Source organism: Balaenoptera musculus, chromosome 2, assembly GCF_009873245.2.
Source record: "Balaenoptera musculus isolate JJ_BM4_2016_0621 chromosome 2, mBalMus1.pri.v3, whole genome shotgun sequence".
NCBI lineage: Eukaryota > Metazoa > Chordata > Mammalia > Artiodactyla > Balaenopteridae > Balaenoptera > Balaenoptera musculus.
Window position 1 is genome coordinate 19115783 of NC_045786.1, and position 19202 is coordinate 19134984.

The 19202-nt window shown below is 37.2% G+C and overlaps 1 protein-coding gene across 2 annotated transcripts in view; it reads right to left on the reverse strand.

The window, feature by feature from the left end:
* The window catches only part of MASTL (microtubule associated serine/threonine kinase like), a 32966-nt gene extending 13823 nt beyond the window's left edge, over positions 1–19143 (reverse strand). Inside the window, exons 1-7 of one of the 2 annotated variants that reach the window (XM_036842946.1) lie at positions 18872–19143; positions 15432–15569; positions 10243–10382; positions 9482–9570; positions 4098–4207; positions 3744–3894; positions 676–848 (exon numbers count right to left, since the gene is read on the reverse strand). In XM_036842946.1, coding sequence (XP_036698841.1) covers positions 676–848; positions 3744–3894; positions 4098–4207; positions 9482–9570; positions 10243–10382; positions 15432–15569; positions 18872–19057 — 987 coding nt within the window. In that variant the 5' untranslated portion in view covers positions 19058–19143. The remainder of the gene's footprint in view (positions 1–675; positions 849–3743; positions 3895–4097; positions 4208–9481; positions 9571–10242; positions 10383–15431; positions 15570–18871) is intronic. The other variant, XM_036842945.1, reaches the window with a different exon arrangement.
* Positions 19144–19202: the final 59 nt, after the last annotated feature.

Here is a 19202-nt window from a genome sequence, read left to right on the forward strand (position 1 = left end):
CAAATGGAAGGTTTACTCTTTGTGTATTAACATTATTCTAAGCTAACATTATTTTGTCAGCATTCTATAAAGGAAACTTTATTATATTTTTAGTTCCCCTCAGCTTTAATAGCTTTAAAAAGTCCGAAACAGAATATATAAATTAAGTAAGATAACTTTCAGTAAATTTATTCACTTGGTAAGCAATCTCCTTAGAATAGATACTTTCAAAGACACACCTACATTACCTTTGTGGTCTAAAAGTTATTTCTGATCCAAAAGAGTTACCATTCCATTAAATGAGAAACTGGCAGAAAACAGTAAAGAAGGAGGTAGTATAAGTTTAAAATAAGACAGGTTAAAAAAACTCAACAATCTAAGGTCTGTGTGAGGGTAGGGAATTTAAAAAAAGAAGTCCATCTAGATGCCTAGAATGCAAACATTTACTATTAATATACTGCAAAAATAAAAAAATTGTAATCTCATATACTGAGCAAGAATAATTTCACATTTGAATGAGAAATGAAATATTTCAAGAGAATTTGACAGAATATAGAGGAAAATGAAGAATACCTTGACTGCCATTCATGTAACCATTTCATTTCCTTACAGAATTTGTATGAAAAGGTACATAGCATTTCTATCATTAATTTGACACACATAGTTGGTTTTGGGTAAAGTGAATGTCACTCTGACCTGGCAATCCTTTTCCCATCTGGGACTGCTGTGGCACTCGGATTCCACACTGGACATGAAGGTGTGGGATTGACTGCTGGTGCTGGATGTCGCCAACCTTTTCCTAGACTGGAGGAGATGGGAAGTTAGACACTTCACAGGCATCCCGGGGTGGGAGGCAACGGTTTCAAGACCTGTGGGAAAGAGAAAACATTGAAGCTTATGTCACATCTTTCCTACTTTCCTGCTGATCCTGAATCTTTACAGATAATTAGAAAAAGTATTAAGTTGTTCATATCAGAACTATTTCCATGTAAACATTATATCATCCATAAGGATGGCTTTGGGTGGTTTTGGCATACAAGTACTGTTCTGAAAGTTAAAAAACAAAGCAAAACTCTCAATATTCATAAAGTAGAAATCAGGACAAGGGAGCGAATTTACATAATTAGGAGGAAATCCATTTTGAATAACCATTATCCAACTTGAAACTTTTCTTGATGAAGGACCATTATTGATGTGCTATATCCAGGTGTGATAGGAGGCTGGAATGGGACTATGTTTACTCGATTCAATTTGTATTTAATTAAAACTATGGCTTTATTTTAATGTTGAGGTTTACATGCTTACAAGTGTGGAATTATATACATCCATAGAGACTTTTTTACACTACTGGGTAAAACAAATAATAGTGATTTGTCTCTAAGAGTGAGCCAGTGCAAGAAAGCAGCACCATCTATATGATACAAGTTCCTGTATCTTATATACAAATAACGATGCTAAAAATTGTTGCTCTGGGACTTCCCTGGTGGCACAGTGGTTAAGAATCTGCCTGCCAATGCAGGGGACACGGGTTCGAGCCCTGGTCTGGGAAGATCCCACATGCCGCAGAGCAACTAAGTCTGTGCATGCACAACTACTGAGCCCGTGTGCAGCAAATACTGAAGCCCGCGTGCCTAGAGCCTGTGCTCTGCAGCAAGAGAAGCCACCGCAATGAGAAGCCCGCACACTGCAACGAAGAGTAGGCCCCACTCGCTGCAACTAGAGAAAGACCGCGCGCAGCAATGAAGACCCGATGCAGCCAAAAAATAATAATAAATTTTAAAAAATAAAAAAATAAAAATTGTTGCCCTGAACTTAAAATGAGACACAATAGATAATCATGCTTTTACTAAAGATCACAATACATGCATATAAAGATTTTATATGTATATAAAAAGATATGTATATCTTGTTTTCTCTTTCCTGAAAAGGGTGAACATGACTTTAATCCCAAGTAAATTCTTAGTTTGCTATAATTTTTTTGATCTAATAAACCTTAGAATTTTAAAACTGGAAGGAGATTTGAAAGTCCATCTAAAACAACTTTCTCTTTGGCACATAAATCCTCTCAATGGGATTCCTGAGACTCACTGGACACTGACTTTGACATCTGAGTAAACTGCTCAGCTGCCTTTCCCCAGCAACATGGGAACTTGTGTCTGATCTAATGCGTCTGCACACTGTATATTTGCTACTGAGCTCCTTCTGGATCACTGATATGATCAGACCATTCCCTGCTTTGGAACTTTTGGTGGCTCCCCTTTTTCTACAGCTTACATTCCAGGCTCTCTGTAACAACACTTGATCCTTCCCCATGTACCTTCCACATCTACCTGCTAAACTTCCTTTTTCTTTGCACGTGCTTCCCATTCTCACATGTTGTCCTGTTATCTGAAGATGGAAGATACTTCCATGTGTCCATACCTTTGCTCATGCCTCTATCTGAAATGCCCTTTTCCAATATACTTGGAGCTATTAAGATCCTATTTCTCTTTTTAGGTCCTGCTTGGCTGTTCCTATATCTTTATTTAGAACCATTCTTGGTTTTTCCAGTTAGCAATGATCACTTTTTGTGTTGAATCATAGTATTCTTCCTGTGGCATTTATTTTATAGGACTGTTATTATTATCCCTTTATACCTACAATCACCGCGAAATTACAGGTTCTCCGGAGGCAAGGACCTCTCATATTCATCTTCATATTCACTCATGTGACCAGCACAGTGCCTACCACGTTCTGATCAGATTAAAAAATGGCTGAGGGAGATGCAATCATTTCCCTTAAGAACAAGGCTATAAATCACATCTGCATATCCTATATTTTAACAGTTTTCTGTTTTGTTTTTCTTTTCCCAGCCACACCACGCGGCTTGCAGGATCTTAATTCCCTGACCAGGGATTGAGCCCGGGCCACAGCAGTGAAAGTGCCGAGTCCTAACCAGGACCACCAGGGAACTCCCTAACAGTTTTCTGTTTATCAAAGTTATATATATATTTCAGCTATTTTGATGTTCACAGAAGTGTTTCAAGAAACAAGAGGAAAGGGTCAGTGGACAGAAAACTATATTTGCAGTCAGGAATTAATTGACCCACTTACTAGTATGTAACTGAAAGTTTTCAAATATTAATTTTCTCATTTGTAAAAAGGAGGCAATTCTTTCTATCTATCTATCAGTCTATCCATCCATCCAAGATATGTACAGATTTGAGGACCAAATTCAAAACAAGGTAAAATCTATGAAAAAAACAACACTAATTACCCTTCAAAGCATCATTATTCACATTCCCAAGATGATGAACATGCATGCAGACAATTAAATTGTCCACTGTTGATAAGTTATAGAGGGTGAGGTTAAGTGCTATACAAATGTCCCACTTGCCTCCTTTACTACTTGACTTTTGTCTTTTATTGTGTAATAATTAAAAAACATACTTTTACTTCAACTATTTTATTTCAGAATCTTTTGGAAATAATTTTATAAAGGCACAGAATAGTACAAGTACTACATCTTCTCCATATAAGACTTCCATAGACTCAGTACAGTAATAGTCACCCAATGATCATTACAATGTTATAGCTAATTGAAGAATTAACTTGACATTTTATTCTGCTGATTTAAAGATCTGCAACAACCCCTGTCAGAAATGGCATTTACATGATGAAATAGAGGAATACCACAGAGCGTTTGAATATTTGAATATTCCAAAATACTTTGTTCCTCAAAAGACACATTTAATGGAATAAACTACCTTTTCTTTTATACTCACATGATTTTAGTAGTTTGCTAGAATAAGGAGTAATGTCCTTTTGATCTATAGACATAGGACAAGTTAGTCCTTGAGAAAGCTGTGATGTTTCAGATACATGGGTTGAAAGAATATTTGCAGAATCTTGACTTTCTTCTGCAACTGGTGTGTGCTATTAAAAAGAGAAAGAGAAAAACAAATGCTATGATCTGTTCACAAAAACACCTTCACAAAAACACCGCCTAAATGCATAGACTGTTATACACCTAAGTAGATAAAATGTTGAAGTAATTCAACATGCTTGATATTTTAATTCATTTAAATGGCAATCATGAAAGGGCATATTATATGAGTTTTTTCTTATCAAGTACTTACAAATCCCAAAGAGCTGATGAGAGATAATACTTGTCCAGGGGTTCTTGAATAATAACCTTGCCTAGGTTTAGCCATAGATGGTGTTGTAAGAATATCCATCATATTGATATCTATGTATGGAAAGAAAAGTATATGATATTCTTCAAAAACTTCAACTGTCATTGACTAAGTCAATACTTATTTGTTCTGAACTTTGCCTCACTTTCCACATTATTAACATTATCTGTAAAGTTGGCTTGTGCAAGACAAATAGAGCTAGGAAAGCCATCACGCCATACGGTAAACATGTACGACTAAGCAGACAGAGAAATACAAACACCATATGTTCTCTCTATATACAGAATATAAAAAACAAAACAAAACAAAAAACCAAGCTCAGGGATACAGAGAATTGATTGGTGGTTGCCAGAGGTAGGGTAGGGGGTGGGAGAAATGGATGAAGGGGGTCAAAAGGTAAAAATAAATTAATCAATTAAAAAAAGATAAATACAAGAGTGATATCTAACTGGCAAAAAAATAATTCTTGGTAATAAAGTATTAGAAAAGGAGGCTGAGGGGACTTTCCTTGTGGCGTGGTGGTTAAGAATCTGCCCACCCATTTTTCACAGAACTAGAACAAAAAATTTCACAATTTGTATGGAAACACAAAAGACCCTGAATAGTCAAGTAAATCTTGAGAAAGAAAAACATAGCTGGAGGAATCAGCCTCCCTGACTTCAGACTATACTACAAAGCTACAGTAATCAAGACAGTATGGTCCTGGCACAAAAACAGAAATATAGATCAATGGTACAGGATAGAAAGTCCAGAGATAAACCCACACACATATGGTCACCTTATCTTTGATAAAGGAGGCAAGACCATACAATGGCGAAAAGACAGCCTCTTCAATAAGTGGTGCTGGGAAAACTGGACAGCTACATGTAAAAGAATGAAATTAGAACACTCCCTAACACCATACACAAAAATAAACTCAAAATGGATTAAAGAACTAAATGTAAGGCCAGACACTCTAAAACTCTTAGAGGAAACCATAGGCAGAACACTCTATGACATAAATCACAGCAAGATCCTTTTTGACCCACCTCCTAGAGAAATGCAAATAAAAACAAAAATAAACAAATGGGACCTAATAAAACTTAAAAGCTTTTGCACAGCAAAGGAAACCATAAAAAAGACGAAAAGACAACCCTCAGAATGGGAGAAAATATTTGCAAACGAAGCAACTGACAAAGGATTACTCTCCAAAATATACAAGCAGCTCATGCAGCTCAGTATCAAAACAAGAAACAACTCAATCCAAAAATGGGCAGAAGACTTAAATAGACATTTCTCCAAAGAAGATATACAGATTGCCAACAGACACATGAAAAGATGCTCAACATCACTAATCATTAGAGAAATGCAAAACAAAACTACAATGAGGTATCACCTCACACCGGTCAGAATGGCCATCATCAAAAAATCTACAAACAATAAATGCTAGAGAGGGTGTGGAGAAAAGTGAACCCTCTTGCACTGTTGGTGGGCAAGTAAATTGATACAGCCACTATGGAGAACAGTATGGAGGTTCCTTAAAAAACTACAAATAGGGCTTCCCTGGTGGTGCAGTGGTTGGGAGTCTGCCTGCCAACGCAGGGGACATGGGTTCGAGCCCTGGTCCGGGAGGATCCCACATGCCGCGGAGCGGCTGGGCCCGTGCGCCACAACTGCTGAGCCTGCGATCTAGAGCCCGTGTGCCACAATTGCTGAAGCCCACGTGCCTGGGGCCCGTGCTCCGCAACAAGAGAGGCCACCGCAGTGAGAAGCCTGCGCACTGCAACAAAGAGTATCCCCCACTCGCCGCAACTAGAGAAAGCCTGCGCGGAGCAATGAAGATCCAACACAGGCAAAAATAAATAAATAAATAAATAAATTTATTTAAAAAAAAAAAGAAAAGGAGGTTGTAAAAAACGCTAAGAAAGGAATCAAAATATTAAGAATATAAAATAAATTTCAAAAACAGAATCTATTTAAGGAATTAATATAAATTGTGGGCCCCTCATGTGAGCTAACTATGTAAGTATAGGGCAAGATAGAAAATGATGCAGATTTTTATCAGGTTTCAATGTGTAACATTGTAAAATAGAACATTCAGCACTCACACGTAATATTTTACTATTTTCTTTAGCTATCAAAAGTAGTAAGAGAAGTGTAATGCTTTGTATGTGGTGTAAGACTTTAAAAGGTAGGCTGAAAGTTTGAACTTAATGAATTTCATTTATACCTCACTTTGATGAAACAATAAAAATGACAATAATCTTCTTTAAAAATATTTTACAAATTAAACAAGTTAAAAAATATTATGGCAATGATTTCTTGGTTATGACTTTAAAAGCACAGGAAAAAGGCAAAAATAACAAATGGGACTATATCAAACTTCAAAACTTCTGCACATCAAAGGAAACAATCAACAGACTGAAAATACAACCTACAGAATGGGAGAAAATATCTGTAAATTATTTATCTGATAAGGGGTTCATATACAGAATATAGAAACAACTACAACTCAATAACAAAAAACCCCAAGTAATCTAATTAAATTGTGAACAAAAGTCTTGGATAGCCATTTCTCTAAAGAAGATATACAAATGGCCAACATGCTTATGAAAAGATGCTCAACATTAGTAACGAATAGAAAAATGCAAATCAAAACTACAATGAAATATTACCTTACACCCATTAGGATGGCCACTATCAAAAAACAGAAAATAAAAAGATTTGGAAAGAATGTGGAGAAATTGGAACCCTTGTGCATTGCTGGTAAATTGTAAAATGTAAAACTGTGCAGCCACTATGAAAAACACAGTGGAGGTTCCTCAAAAAATTAAAAATAAAATTTGATCTATATGACCCAGCAATTCCACTGCTGGGTATACACCCAAAAGAATTGAAAGCAGGGTGTTTAAGACTTATTTACATACTCATGTTCATTGCAGCATCATTCTCAATGGCGAAGAGGTAGAAGCAACCCAAATACCTATCGACAGGTGAATGGATAAAGAAAACACGGCACGCATATGTATATCTGTGTGTGTGTGTATAAAATTTGGCCTTAAGAAAGAAAGAAATCCTGTCACATGCTACAATATGGATGAACTTGAGGACACTATGCTAAGTGAAATAAGTCAGTCACAAAAAGACAAGTACTGTATGATTCTACTTATATGAGGTATCTAAAGTAATCAAACTCATACAGAAAGTAGAACTGTGGCTGCCAGGGCTGCGGGGAGGGGAAAATGGGGTACTGAGTTTCAGTTTTACAAGATGAAAAAGTTGTAGAGATCTGTTGCACAACAATGTGACTAGAGTCAATATTACTAAAGTACACACTTAAAAATGGTTAAGATGGTAAATTTTACCTTATGAGTTTTTTAAAATCACAATCCAAAAAAAAAAAGGAAAAGAAAGAAACCAAATCAGAAAAACCTGTATGCTCCAAGATGTTTGTTTTTTGTTTTGTTTTTATTTATTTATTTATTTATCTATTTATGGCTGTGTTGGGTCTTCGTTTCTGTGCAAGGTCTTTCTCTAGTCGTGGCAAGCGGGGGCCACTCCTCATCGCGGTGCGCGGGCCTCTCATTATCGCGGCCTCTCCTGTTGCGGAGCACAGGCTCCAGACGCGCAGGCTCAGCAGCCGTGGCTCACAGGCCTAGTTGCTCCGCGGCACGCGGGATCCTCCCGGACCGGGGCACAAACCCCATGTCCCCTGCATTGGCAGGCGGATTCCCAACCGCTGCACCACCAGGGAAGCCCCCAAGATGTTTTTCATAGAATTATTTATATTAACCTAAATTCACAATGTTTGGGAGCCATCTTTAAGCTAAACCATGAGATATGAAAAAATAAAAATAAAAAATATTAATATTATAATACAAAAATAATTTAAATTCATCAGCAATATCACCCTAATACAAAATTTTTCTGGGACTTCCCTGGCGATCCAGTGGTTAAGACTCCAAGCTCCCAATGCTGGGCGCACGGGTTTGATCCCTGGTAGGGGAGCTACAATCCTTCATGGCGCACAGCGCAGACAAAAAAAAAAAAAAAAAGAAAAAGAAAAAAAGGAAAAAAAATACAAAATTTTTCTCATTTGTAATTTTTCCCAATATCTTTTCTGAAACTGAGGAGTTAGATTTGCCTTATTAAAAAATGTTTAGATTTTAGAAAAATAAGTGATTAATATACTGTATAGTATGGAACATCCCTAGTGCTTTTCATCTACAATCTGTACTTATTATTTCTGCTATGAAAAGTATGGGTAGTCACGTGAGGTAGGATTAATAAAAACTATAAATGGTCCACATCAACTCAGGTCACATTTTACCAAGCATATGAAAAACCTTTGGGTCTTCAAAATGCTTCAAAATTTGTACTTGCAAATAAAGAATTGTAGCTCTCTATTTACTTTCAAATATTTATAATCCCATGGTTAATAATTTATAACCCAATCTTTGGTTCTACTGCTCATTTATTTCCATACTCTGCCATTTTGGTAGATAATACAACATGCTACCAAGTCAGGAAGCTGTCATTTCTCCATGTTTCTATAATAAACTTAAGTAGTTTCTAGTTTCTCCCTGTTAGAAACAATGCTGCTACAAACAACTTTATTCATATATATTATTCTTTTGAACCATTTCCTTAGAATAAATTCCAAGACACAAGTCACTAGGTTGAAAAGAATTAAAAGCTTTGTTTCTTAAATCATACTGGTCAATTTCCTTTGGAAAGAACTATGCTTATTTACAATGTCCCTAGGAAAACTTCCTGTGCTCTCTGCAGTCTCATTAACACTGGATCTTCAGCTCTCCTTTTTTTCTTTTGGCTAGCTTAATAGTGTGAAATGATTCATTTATTACTTTTTTAAATAAGCATTTCTAGTGCTACGAGTAGTGAAATTAACATACTCCCATATATATGTATTTGTGAATTCTGTGTTTATTTTCTCTGCCCCCTGTTTATCAAGGTGGTGGTCATGTATATTTGAATAATTTCTTTAGGCATTAGTTGTCTATCATGTTGTAGTTATTTTAGTCATTTTACTGATGTTTAACTGGTCAGCACCAGTTTCAGTAGGGATAAAAATTTGGAAGAACAGAAACTGTCATTTCCTCTTTGAAGATCCAAAGATCTTCAAGGACCTTTGAGGATATAAGAGTTAATCCGTTTTCATCTTTAATTGAATGAAAATACCAGTATACTTTTTTAGCCTATTGCAGAAAAAAATAATCATCAAATTTTATTCATTATAAACTAACAAAGAAAACAGTATAAGTTAATGAAATGTAGTGTCTAAAATGTGTTGGATTTTTTAAAAGGTACTTACTTGCTGTGTTTCTTACCTCTATTCAAAGTAACTTTGGAAAGGCCAAAATCTGTTAGTTTAATATGACCTTCATTAGAAATAAGCATATTGTCTGGTTTCAAATCCCTGCACATATAAAAAACAAATAGCAGATAACTAAAAAAGAGCTAGTGTTGATTTTAGAATTACCAGAAAAAAACCCAGAAAGTTACAGAACAATCAAACCCGACTTATTTTCTCTCACTGGTGGCTTTGAAAGTGCAGAAAACAACTCTCAAAAGCAAACTATATTTTGTATATCTGAATCTACAAGAAAGTTAACTATTTAATGCTAGGTTATCTTTGGCATTATTCATTACATATTCTATTAAAATAAATAAACTTCATTAGGTAAAATAAACCTCAAGCCAGGTCAAAATCATATTTACCTCTTTCAAGGAGGGTGAGATTAAGCCTTAATCGAAAAGAGCCACTTAACCTTTCTTTGCAAAGAGCAAAACACTGTAAATCAGCTGGCATTACAAAATATAGCACTTTTGTATGATGTACAGCTAAAGGAGTGGAAAAAAGATTCAATATTCTCCACAAAATGGGATACCCGAAGACAAAGCAACATATTCAAAACACACAGGGAGATGAAAGAAGAGTTGATATAATTTCTAAACTCACACAAGTTACTACCAAACTTTAGATAACCAATATATGTGGGGTTATGCAAATATTTAAGACTCAAATATTTAATACATAATTTGATTACTTGTGCTTTAAGTAATAGTTTGGAGAAAAGTCAGTCTTTACCTGTGGATGATTTCATGTCTATGAAGATAGTCTAGAGCCAATGCCACTTCAGAAATATATTTCACAGCCATCTCTTCATCAAAATAACCGTATATGTGTAGGAGAGACTTGACATCTCCACCTATGAGATACTCCATTACCTGTCAAAAGGAATATAAATATTGCAAAATAAAACCAATATGACTACTTTAAAAATATCTTACTTGAGCATTATGGTTATGCATTTTTAGCATGGTCCTATAAGACACATTTTCTTGGTGTCACGCAGTACACATCAATACCAGGTTTACTCATACTGCCACACACTTTTAAAAATTTAAATTAAACTGTTCAGTCTGAACAAAAATTCAGACATACAGAAAAGGTGTGAGAAGAGCAGGATGACTTCTCATGTTCTCTTCATCTACATTCGCCGATCGTTAGCACTTTGCCACATTTGCTTTCTTCCTCTCCACATATATGAATATAAAAATAAATATTTATGCTAATCATTAACATGATTATGTTACATAATAAACATAACACAATTATTAACATCATTAACATAAATATCTTACATGCATGTATTTTTGTTCAGATTAAACAGTTTAATTTAAAAAAATATGGCAACATTAGCAACTGGTATTAATCTATAACTTTAAAATTTTGGCTAACTAACTCAAGAATAAAGTTGAAGAGGTCATCATGTATCTCCCAACAAGGTCATTCTTATGTAACTATAGCATAATAAAATGCACGGAATTTAATGCTAAAATAATGCTATTACCTGTTGTATAGTCTGTATTCAAATTTCTCTGATTACCTCAATATTGTTCCTGATGGCCTCTCTCCTCGTCTCTCATGCCCAGGCCAGGACCATGCATGAGATTTAGTTGTCATATCTCTTTCATCTCCTTTAATCTGGAATAACTTTTTGCCTTTTTTTGGCAGGGTGCTGGATGGGGTATGGGACGGTCTTTCATGACATCTGATTATTTCCTTATGATTCAATTCAGGTTATGAATATTGGGCAAGAATACTACAAAATCTACGTTGAGTACTTCGTAGTGACTTCCACCAGATGAGACTGCTAAACATTAGTGTGTTCCATTCCTGGTAATCTTAACTTTGATGACTTAGTTAAGGTGGTGGCTTCCAGGTTTCTCCACTGAAGAAGTATTTTCTCCCTCTTTGTAATTAATAGGCAATCTGGGGAAGATACTTTGAAACTATGTAAATACCCTCTTTCTCCAACAAACTTTCAAGCAATGATTTTAGCATCATATGACTATACATGATTCTTGCCTGAATTCATTACTGCTATGAGGCTGCAAAGCTCTATTAATCCTTCTACATGTACTAGTCATTATTCTCAAAATTTTCTATAGTTTCAAGCTATAAAATATTGCCTACTAAGGACTTGATAATATAAGGTCATTTCTTTCCTCTTTAAGGCAATCACTTCCCTGGTACACAGAGGTTAGTTAATATTTGTTGATGGTATGAATCATTAAAACATTACTAAGCACAAAAACTGTGCTAGCATGGGGAATATAGCATGAATAAAATGTAACTGATGCACTTAACGATTATAGTTTAGTAGTAGGCAAATAAGTAAGTAAACAGATAACTGTATTTGAGCTCATGAGAATGCTTGTTTTCTCACACCCTCATCAACAATGATTATCAATACTTTTTGTCAATCTAAGAAAGAGAAAATGAACTTGTTTAAATGTTTATTTACTTTTAGGGAGATTTAGCATCTTTACACTGCTTTTAGTCTTTCATATTTCTTCTCTGAATCACTTGTATTCTTTGCCTATTTTTCTAATGGGGTATTTACCCTTTCTTACTGACCATGTATATGGTATTTTGTGTCAAAGTAGGCTTTATTTTTCACTTAGTAAGACATGCACCATTCTATTAAAATAATCACATCAGTTTTCTTCTAGTACTTTTATGGATTCCCTTTTCGAGTAGAAATCTCTGATACAAAAGGGGAATAAATGAACTTTGCACTATCTCAAGTTTCATAACCACACAGAATTATTTCAAGTGACTTCAGAGAACAGAATCTTGACAGTACATACATCGTAAGAGCAAAAAGAATTGCAGAGAAATCCTAAATTGAATCCATTTGTTTTAGTGTTAGGAAAACAATACTGGTACTGCTATGTTGAAAATACTATATGCATATATATAGATATAGATATAGATATATAGATATAGTTAGGAACCCAGATTATCAGGGTGAAAGAATACAAATATTTTTCAAAATATTTTTATATTTTATATATTTTTCAAAAATGTTAAGCAAAAATTCTGTAATTTTCCTTTGACCTGGAAATATCAGCATGAACTCATGATATATTTTTCTATAAAAATGTGTGTTTCCTAGTCTGTCCACTGAGAATGCCTAAAAGGAATGACAACCTAGTGGCAATGAACTTTTCTAATCACTACCTCCTAGATCATGGTCTCTAGACACTATTTCCCAAAAAGGAGCTAGACCTCCTTGCCTAGATCTAGTTCAGGACATTTGCAAAATGAGCCTTAACTATCTTGTCATGACAGAAAGCAAGGAAGCTATCAGAATACTAGGATAGTATAAAAAGACAAAGAAATTAACTGAAGGGGCTCCCACTTACTAAAGATGGGACAATTTAAACACAGAAAAAAATGACTGCAATGGATTAAAACACATCAAAACTACAACATTCCATGAATTCATAAAGATACTTTAAAAAACACACTTATTTAGAGGTTGCACTTCGGAAAACTGGTAATGAAAGGGAAAGAATCAAGCATTTATTCTGCCTTCCTTAGACAAGCTGTATTTCAAAGCAATGAAATAGATAATAAGGGAAAGCTCTTTATAGAAGAATTCCAGCTAATAAAAGCTGAAGGAATAATAGAATTTTTAAAAATCATCATTTTGAAAGCCTTAATAAAGAATCCAGGCATTAGGGTAAGCTGGGATGAAGTGAGAGAGTGGCATGGACATATATACACTACCAAATATAAAACAGATAGCTAGTGGGAAGCAGCCACATAGCACAGGGAGATCAGCTCGGTGCTTTGTGACCACCTAGAGGGGTGGGATAGGGAGGGTGGGAGGGAGACGCATATATATGTATATGTATAGCTGATTCACTTTGTTATAAAGCAGAAACTAACACACCATTGTAAAGCAATTATACTCCAACAAAGATGTTAAAAAAAAAAAAAAAATCCAGGCACTGAATCACAGGATGCCAAGACCATTACATGAAAGGTTGGTGGAGGAGTTGGAATGGATTAAACAAATTTGGTGAAGTGTTGCCAACTGGTGAACTTGGGTGATGATATATGGGAGTTCATTATAGTAATCTTTCAATTTTTGTATATGTTTGAACGTTTCCGTAATAAACATTTCCATCTTTATGTTTCTTGTACTTAGTATAGTACCTGGAAAGTAATAATCAATTATTTGTTGTTATTGTGGCTAAGTTTAGTCATACTTTATCTTTTTGTCTCAAAGTAGCTTTGATTTCTAGGAAATCTTTTGTCTAAGCCAGTGCTTCTCAAACTTTAACATGCCTGGGAATCTTGTTAAAATTCACAGTCTGGGGAATTCCCTAGTGGTCCAGCGGTTAAGACTCGAACTTCCATTGCAGGGGGTGCGGGTTCGATCCCTGGTCGGGGAACTAAGATCCCACATGCCACACAGCACGGCCAAAAACCAAAAAATAAACAAACAAACAAAATCACATTCTGATTCAGCAGATTTGGAGTGCAGCTTGAGATTCTGCATTTGTAATAAGCTCTCAGACAATGCTGATACTGCTTGTCTGTGGACACACTTTGAGCATCAAGGATCTAAACCAGTGATGAAGTTAGTAGACAAGATATGGCCGCCTATCTGACTTCAGCAATAATAACTCAAAAATATTATAGTAGGGACTTCCCTGGTGGCACAGTGGTTAAGAAACCACCTGCCATTGCAGGGGAGATGGGTTCGATCCCTGGTTCAGGAAGATCCCACATGCCGCGGAGCAACTAAGCCTGTGCGCCACAACTACTGAGCCCACGTGCCTAGAGCCTGTGCTCTTTGGCCCATGGGCCAGTTTGCCAACTACTGGCTTAAAAGATGTAAAGTCAATTATTCTGTTTGTTTACACTAAACAGAAGCTACTGGAGTTACCAAACATTTAATCCACACACTGTCTCTGAAGTCAGAAGAACATCTAGAACTTGAAGTCAAAACACCTACCATCCTCACCTCTTCCTGCCCCCACCCAAATTCCTCATTAGAATTAAAAGAGTGTAAGCTGCCGTGTTAAATGAAAAGCAAGCAACTCTCTAAGTCCATACACCCCAAATCCACCACTTCCCTAAATCTTTCCTTATTATACCCCAAGCTTTATGTACTATTTCTATTATGCATCCTTTACTTACCAAATATTTGTAGCACTCTGTGCCACACACTGTTCTACATAGCTTATATCAACTTATTGAAATTTCATAACAACCTTTGAGGTAGGTACTATTATTATGTCCATTTTGCAAATGGGGAAACTGAAGTGTGATAGTTCATTTTATGTGTCAACTTGGCTAAGCCATGGTACCCAGATATTTGGTCAAACACTGATCTAAATGTTGCTGTGAAAGTATTTTTTAGATGAGATTAACATCTAAACCATTAGACTTTGAGTAAAAGCTGATTACCCTCCATCATGTGGGAGGGCCTTATCCAATCAGCTGAAGACCTGAAGAGAAAAAAAATTGAGGTGTCATCTCTTTCTCCTCCAAAGAGGAGGGAATTCTACCTCTTCACTGACTTTGAGCTTGAGCTGCAACATCAACTCTTCCCGGAGTCTACAGCCTGCTGGCCTACCCTGCAGATTTTGGACTTGCTCGCGCCATAACCATGTAGGGCAATTCCCTAAAATAAATCCCCCTCTCTCTACACACACACACACACACACACACATACACACGCACACACAGACACAGGCAGACAGACAAACACACACACACACTCTATTGTTCTTTTTCCCTGAGAACCCTAACTAACAGAACAGGTAAGGTAACTTGGCCAAGGTCATAAAGCTAGTACGTGCAAGATCTGGAATTCAAACCCAGGCACTCTGAATCCAGAGACTGTAATTCTTAAGTCACTGGGTTCAGTGATTCCTGAATGAAGAGAAAATGTCAAGTTATTTACTCACCAAGTAGACATTGTTTGCTGATTGCAGTGAATAGTACAAATGCACAATGAAAGGACTTTTGCTTAGGGCCAGGGCGTCCCTCTCAGCTTGTACTTGATGAGTCATATTTTTGTTGATCATGTCTGCTTTTTTGACAACCTGTAGTATGTAACATGACAATAGACACATCCATTTTATTTTTTATGACAAAGTATTCTCAGGTTTCCAAGTTGCCATCATGAAAACAATCAGAGAGAGAAAACACAGATGTTGTTTGGACCTCACATTGCCAGCGGGAAACTCTGCTAGAAAAACAGCTAATATGATGAAAACAAAACAAAACTTTGTTAACTTTTTTAACATAGAACTGCTTATCTTGGTATCAAGTGGCAAAAGTATCACATCCCTTTTGATAAGGAAAAAGATGTAAGCAAATGCTCCCTGACTACCCTACCTATTAGTAGAAAAAAAATTCTGTTCTGCTGTCCTTACAACTAAGCCAAAAGATAGTAATGTTCCTAATACGTCCCCAGATAATCAGGAATGTAGGCATAGAGAAATAGTAGCTAATTCATTTTTTTAAATTTCTGGTTCTTTGATGGATGGAAATAGAAACAGAAAGAGGAAGAATGTATGCTTGTTTGCCTGGGAAAAAAATTTCTTAAAAATGGTTAGAGTTTACTGAAACTTAATAGTCTCATATGCTGTGTTATAGAAAATAAATAACTACTCTTAAAATCTCCAGGTAATTGGTAAGGAAGCAAAACGATAATCTACATTAAAATTGGAGCACTAGGGCTTCCATGGTGGCGCAGTGGATAAGAATCTGCCTGCCAATGCAGGGGACACAGGTTCGATTCCTGGTCCAGAAAGATCCCACATGCCGCGTAGCAACTAAGCCCATGCGCCACAACTACTGAGCCTGCGCTCTAGAGCCCACAAGCCACAACTACTGAGCCCGTGTGCCACAACTACGGAAACCCACGCACCTAGAGCCCGTGCTCCGCAACAAGAAAAGCCACCGCAGTGAGAAGCCCGCGCACCGCAACAGAGTAGCCCCCACTCGCCGCAACTAGAGAAAAGCCCGCGCACAGCAATGAAGACCCAACGCAGCCAAAAATAAATAAATTAAAAAAAAAAATTGGAGCACTAAACTGAATAGTTAGTAACATTGAGATCAATTCTCAGGAAGATTACAAGTCAAAAAAAGGCATATTTCTTCCAAAGATTCAATAGAACATGTAATAAAATCATTAATACACTGTAAATTCCAGCCTTAGAGCCTTTCCATACACTGTAAATTCCAGCCTTAGAGCCTTTCCTTAGAGCCTTAGAGCCTTAGAGCCTTTGAAAACAAGGGAAACTGACAAAGCCAGTCTGAAACATGATTTCACCTATCATTCCACTAGATTGCAAGCTCTATGAGGGCATGTTCGTTTTGTTACCACTGTACACAGACCCTACACACAAAGCGGATATTCACAAATACTTATCAAAAAGTGTATTGGTGTCTTCATTTCAACAGCTAATAGTGACTGGTTAGTATAATAGAAGGAAACGCAAAAAATCTTGGGAACATATGAAGCGAGGGAGAATTAATTTCAATAGGGTGGGTCTGAAAGGTCAGGAAAGGTTTGAAGGGGGGCTAAGATGAACCTTAATACATAAATAACACAGGTGGAGAAGAGCAGAGAAGGGTGGAAGGAAGGCACTTAAGGAGGAAACAGAATAAACATAAGTTTGGAAGCAAGACAATACACAGAATTCAAGGACTAGCCAATTGTCTGGCGTGGCTAGAACATAGAATATGTAGAAGATACAGTGGAAGTTTAGAGCCAGAACTTGGAGCATGACTGCTTTCCTAAGGAGTTTGGACTTCAGCTTGCATGGCACAGTCTAAGGAATAAAATAGTGATTCCAGTTAGGGGCCTGTTCCAATAGACTAGGTATAGAAATGAAGGCCTGATGAACCTCAAAAACATCATGTCAAGTGAAAAAAGCCAGATGCAAAAGACCATATATTTCATGATTCCATTTATACGCAATGTCCAGAAAAGGCAAACCTATAGTGATAGAAAGTAGACTGATGATTACTTGGGGCTAGGGGTGTTAAGGGGGGGAGACATTGCAGATGAGCAAGAGAGGTCTTTTCAGGGTGATGGAAATGTTCTAAAATTGGAATGTGGTCATGGTTACTCTATCTTTAATTTACTAAAAACTGAATTGTACTTTTAGAAGGAGAAAGAAAGAAAGAAAGAAAGAAAGAAAGGAAGGAAGGAAAGGGAAAGAAAGAAAGAAAGGGAAAGAAACAAATGGAAAAAATGAAGTCCTGTACTTGGGCAGGCTTGGGAATGGAATGGAAGGGGTAATACGAATGAATATGAGACAGAATTGACAGGCTTAGTTGAGAGAGAGAATGTACAGATGAAGTAGAGAAAAGTTAAAATGACTGAAGTTTCTAGCTTGAATGACAGAGATGGTGGTATTATTACATGGAGAGAAGGAATACAGGAGGCAGTTAGGTGGAGAGGATTGTTCGAAGTTAGGCAAGCACAATTCCAAGGTGCCTGCTAGATATTCACACAGCAATGTCCAACAGGAAGTTGAAACTGCACCAGACTGCTGGCTTCTTTCCTTTATCACCATCACTCAGTGCTGAGATGTGAGTAATCTGAAGCTATGGGAGTGGATGAGAATCAAGAGTGGCCAGAACAGCTTCAAATATATTGAAAGCTCTTGAATGCTTTGGAATGATATATACTACTGCAAGGATAAAGGAGTGATTTGGGACATATTTCAGCTTCATCTTTAAATATAAGTACATTCTACATTTATAGAATGAAGAGAAAAGTGGGGTTTAATGAGATCTTTTGGTTATATAGGTCAGAAGTTAATCTACATCACAGCATGCTGACTACAGTTAATCCTACATTGTATATTTGAAAGCTTCTGAGAGAGATCTTAAAAGTTCTCATCACAAGAAAAAAATTTTGTAGCTGTGTCATGATGGTTGTTAACTAGACTTATTGTGGAGATCACTCCGCCATAGACAAATACTGAATCATTATGTTGTACACCTGAAACTAGTAAATGTCAGTTACATCTCAATAAAAAAAATGAATCTGTCAAACTGATAGAATTAAAATATAATATGGAAATAACTGTTTCAAATTTAAAGTTTCAACCCTAATCCTGGTAAAGCCCAAATTAGTAAAAAGGATTCAGAAGTTCTGGCGTCTCCTAAGCTTTCGTGGTGCGAAGAGAAGGGCGGGGCAGAGGTGGCGCCGACTTGCCCGCTCTGTCACCCCAAGTGAGAAGTCATCCCGCAGGGCTCCGGAGGTTTCAGCGAGCCAGGCACCTGTCTAGTCGTTCCAGCGGCCCTGGGGCCTGCCCAGTTCAGGGGGCGGGAAGGAGGGCCGAAGGGCCGGCCTCTTTCGCTTTCTTTATTCCTTGACTCTTACCTTCACCGCGTACAACCTGTTGCCTTTCTGCCCCAGATACACCTTCCCGAAGGCGCCGCGGCTAATGGGCTTCACTATGGTGAACTCTTCAATGGAGGGAGGTCGTGGCACCGGGATCCTATTCACGAACTCCCCTGTCGGCGTGCCTCCTCCACTCTCCATCTCGCCGCCGGCGGTGGTCTCCATAGCAGGCCAGCCCGGATGCAAGTCTCTGTCAGCGACCAAGGCCCCTTCCGGAGCCCAACTCCCGCCAACTGGTTTCAAAGTGAGGCTCCGCCCATGCCGCGCTTCGGCCGTGACGTCACCCCGTCGCTGCGCACACCACGCCCAA